Source organism: Colias croceus, chromosome 9 (assembly GCF_905220415.1).
Source record: "Colias croceus chromosome 9, ilColCroc2.1".
Lineage (NCBI taxonomy): Eukaryota > Metazoa > Arthropoda > Insecta > Lepidoptera > Pieridae > Colias > Colias croceus.
In genome coordinates, this window is record NC_059545.1 from 1,692,810 (window position 1) to 1,696,120 (window position 3,311).

At 30.2% G+C, this 3,311-nt stretch overlaps 1 protein-coding gene across 2 annotated transcripts; it reads left to right on the forward strand.

Annotated features, from left to right (window-relative positions):
• The first annotated feature begins 267 nt into the window (after window positions 1-267).
• Window positions 268-2,910, forward strand: LOC123694143 (mitochondrial cardiolipin hydrolase-like). Of its 2 annotated transcripts, XM_045639463.1 has the most exons (5): window positions 268-857; window positions 970-1,289; window positions 1,392-1,464; window positions 2,037-2,065; window positions 2,716-2,910. In XM_045639463.1, the coding sequence occupies exons 1-3, from the start codon at window positions 389-391 to the stop codon at window positions 1,410-1,412; spliced, it is 810 nt and encodes a 269-aa protein (XP_045495419.1). In that variant the 5' UTR covers window positions 268-388; the 3' UTR covers window positions 1,413-1,464; window positions 2,037-2,065; window positions 2,716-2,910. The 2 variants fall into 2 exon arrangements, with proteins under 2 accessions (XP_045495419.1, XP_045495418.1); XM_045639462.1 differs by lacking the exon at window positions 2,037-2,065 and having other exon boundaries at window positions 269-857.
• Window positions 2,911-3,311: the final 401 nt, after the last annotated feature.

Below are 3,311 nucleotides of genomic sequence, written 5' to 3' on the forward strand. Positions count from 1 at the left end.
TGAAGATTTCAAATTTTAATATTTTTTATTTGACAACAACAGACTAATATTTATCTATAAAGATGCTCCACCCAGACAATCAAACGGCTTGAGTCAAATACGTAAAATTTGGTTTTTAAGAATCATGAATATGTTGATATTATTTTAAAATTACAATAACAATATTCTTATTAAATTGAATCTGTATAAAATTTTCTTTTGATTACTCTCAATAGTATAGCAATTTATCACAGCACAGAAATTGTCAACATTTTTGGGGGTATTCGAATTTTACTTTTGTCATACCTCTAATTATAGTCAAAATGAAATGCGTGGACAGCGTGGTGGTGAAATTGTGATAATCATTTTATTTTATGTGGCTGTTACTTAATATATTGTGTTAAATTAAATGCTCATCATGGATTGGAAAAGTGCGAAGATTCTCCTAGCGTCTACAGCCACTGTAGTAGTGGCTTCACAGGTGGTGAAAAAATTATGCAAATATTTTTTCAATCAAAGAAAAGCTCCTGATTGCGACCCAATTAGTGACGACACATGCAGTGATGTTTTAAATATGAAAAATCGAGAAATAAATGATGTTATATTATTCTCGGATGATCTTGTTCGGCACACAATCAGAGTCCCACCGAATAAAGACGTAACTATATGTGAAAGCAGAGAATTGAATTGTTTTAAATTAATCAAATATATTAAGTCAGCCCGGGAAACTCTAGATGTTTGTATGTACCTTATAACAAGCAGTGAAATAGCAGAACAAATAATAAGGTTGGGACAGAAACATGTGCTTGTAAGAATAGTTGTTGACAGTGATATGGCATTCACACCTCTATCGCAAATAAAAAAATTAAAGGAATATAGTAAGTAGCCTACAGGTTAAAATTATACGTGGATAATACGCTATCCAAGTATAATTTTACTTACCCTTTTAATATACAGAACATTTGACAATGTATATATTTATCGTTTCAGGTTTTATACAAGTACAAATGAATAAAAAATCTATTCTTATGCATCACAAATTCTGCATCATTGACGGCCCAAAAGCTATCAAGAGGAAAAATGTACTTAAAGCATATGCAGAAAAATTAAACGTGCACGCACAATTTGCAAGGCACCCCATAAAACAGCTAAAATCAAAACCTGTAAGAGGTTTTGTTATGTCTGGTTCATTGAATTGGTCCACGAAGGCAATGGTTTCTAATCATGAAAGTGTTATTGTAACATCTAATTCTAATATCGTCGGTAAATTCGAGAAAGAATTCGAAAGTCTATGGGTGGAAGATGAGCCGGTAAGATAAACATTTTTGTAGTCATTTTAATTTAGAAAGCTGTGATGCAATGTGTTTGCGTAAAAATGATAAATAGATTTATTTACGACGTTTTATTTTCAGGTGCTTATGTCTAATATATGACGAAAAACCATCTAGCAATTTAAGTACAAAAAATCATTACTCAACTTATTTTGTAAGTATACAAAATATGTAAATCTATATTTAACAAAATTGTTTCATCTGGCAATACCACCTTCCCATATTTATATTTTTATCATTCACTCATCGTTCCTAAAAATGACAGATAGAAGCATAGACAAGTCCATGTGCACTTCAATTTAATTTCGATCGATCATATGTTTTCTTTGTGTAGTTTTTTCAGCCGCTGTAATTTGAATTGGTTATAAACTTTATAATAATTTGCAGTAGAATAGAAAGTTTACATAGTGTAGAGTAATTCTGCCGCATATAAGGTATATCACAGTTCTGTAACATTTATTCAGTGAATAGTTCTAATAAGTGCATATAAAGTGCACGTGCTTGCACTTTACTTCGAAATTTTATGTTTTCGTTTAAAAAAGTCACTTAATTAACATTTCTGTGCTTCGAAGCATAGAATAGTCTTCACGTCAGTTGCCCCAGAAGAGCCCTAAATCGTGTTTTTTCCAAAAAAAATAAACGTTCAAAAGTTCGTGTGAGGTTGATCAGTGCATGCATTTTGGTTATTTTTCTGTAAAACTTTCCCAAATAAAATGTATGTTTTAGATAACGAAATGGAAGCCTACACGATCGGGGTACGTATTAAAATGCGTTTTTGCAATAAGTTAATAGTTCAATACACACAAAGTGATGACACATGCTTGCACTATTTAGAGGACACATAGAGAAGGTCATTGCGTTTTAATAATTAGAAAATATACATTGAATGTTCTATTGCAATCTCAAATGAATGTAATAACTATATTTTGAGATTTTTATACAGATATTTTGAATTAATTAAATAAAAATATATAAAAACCTTAATTTATTAAAAGGCTCAGTCTTATCTTTTGTTATTGCTATAACAGTATGGGTTATAAATTTATAAATATATTGAGATAATAAAAAGCAAAAATAAGCGATTGTTTCAATAGAATTTAACATGTGGTTCTTGTAAAATAAATCTAGGTTAGGCTTATCAAAATGGTTTTATAACACAATGTGCAAGGGTTATGCAAGGGAAACATTAAAATACAACTATTTTACTGTTCATTTGATTTAATTTGTAACTACTGAATCATGTATGTGATCATTATTTTTCAATTATTGACTTTTTCCAATATTAAATTTCCAAAGTATAAAAAAATCGCTATTCATTACTCCACTGAACATAAATGAGCAGTGAAAATATTTTAAAGCATGAATTTTAGTGACTTGCTAACATGTGTTTTTTCTTTTTTTTCAGATGTATTCATTGAACATGCAAAATTGTCAGAAAAAGTGCAATATTTATGGAGATGTGATAAATTCAGTGCATCTTATTTATGTGGATTATAAATTAAAAACGTGAAAAAAATTATATGTGATGTGTGCTAGATGGTTGTGTTTTGAAAAGTGCGTTTTGGATGCAGTGCTAAAAGATGGCGTTGATGGAATCATTGCTGGTCAAGTGTTGAGCTAGTTCTGCTACTACCCAACAGGTGGCGCTGGTATGTAGTTTAAACGTTTTATTAGGGCGACATCTAGCGGCGAGAAGCGTAACTAAACTGTTTTGCTGTTTGTTCTATGGCACGCTAGGTGGCGCCGTAGGTATTAAAACGGGAATGCTATGTTTAATAAATAATATTTTTTTTGCGTGCTTAAAATTTTATTGATTTTCATTTTTCATCATGGACCAATATATATCAATTGAGATTATATTGAGATTATCTTCAGATTATATTGGTCTATGATTTTCATTTTTCGTAGGTAGCATGATGAATTTGGAATGCAAATGTGAATTTCTTTATATAATGCAAAATTCAGTTATAATAATATACCTACCTATTATACCTACATATT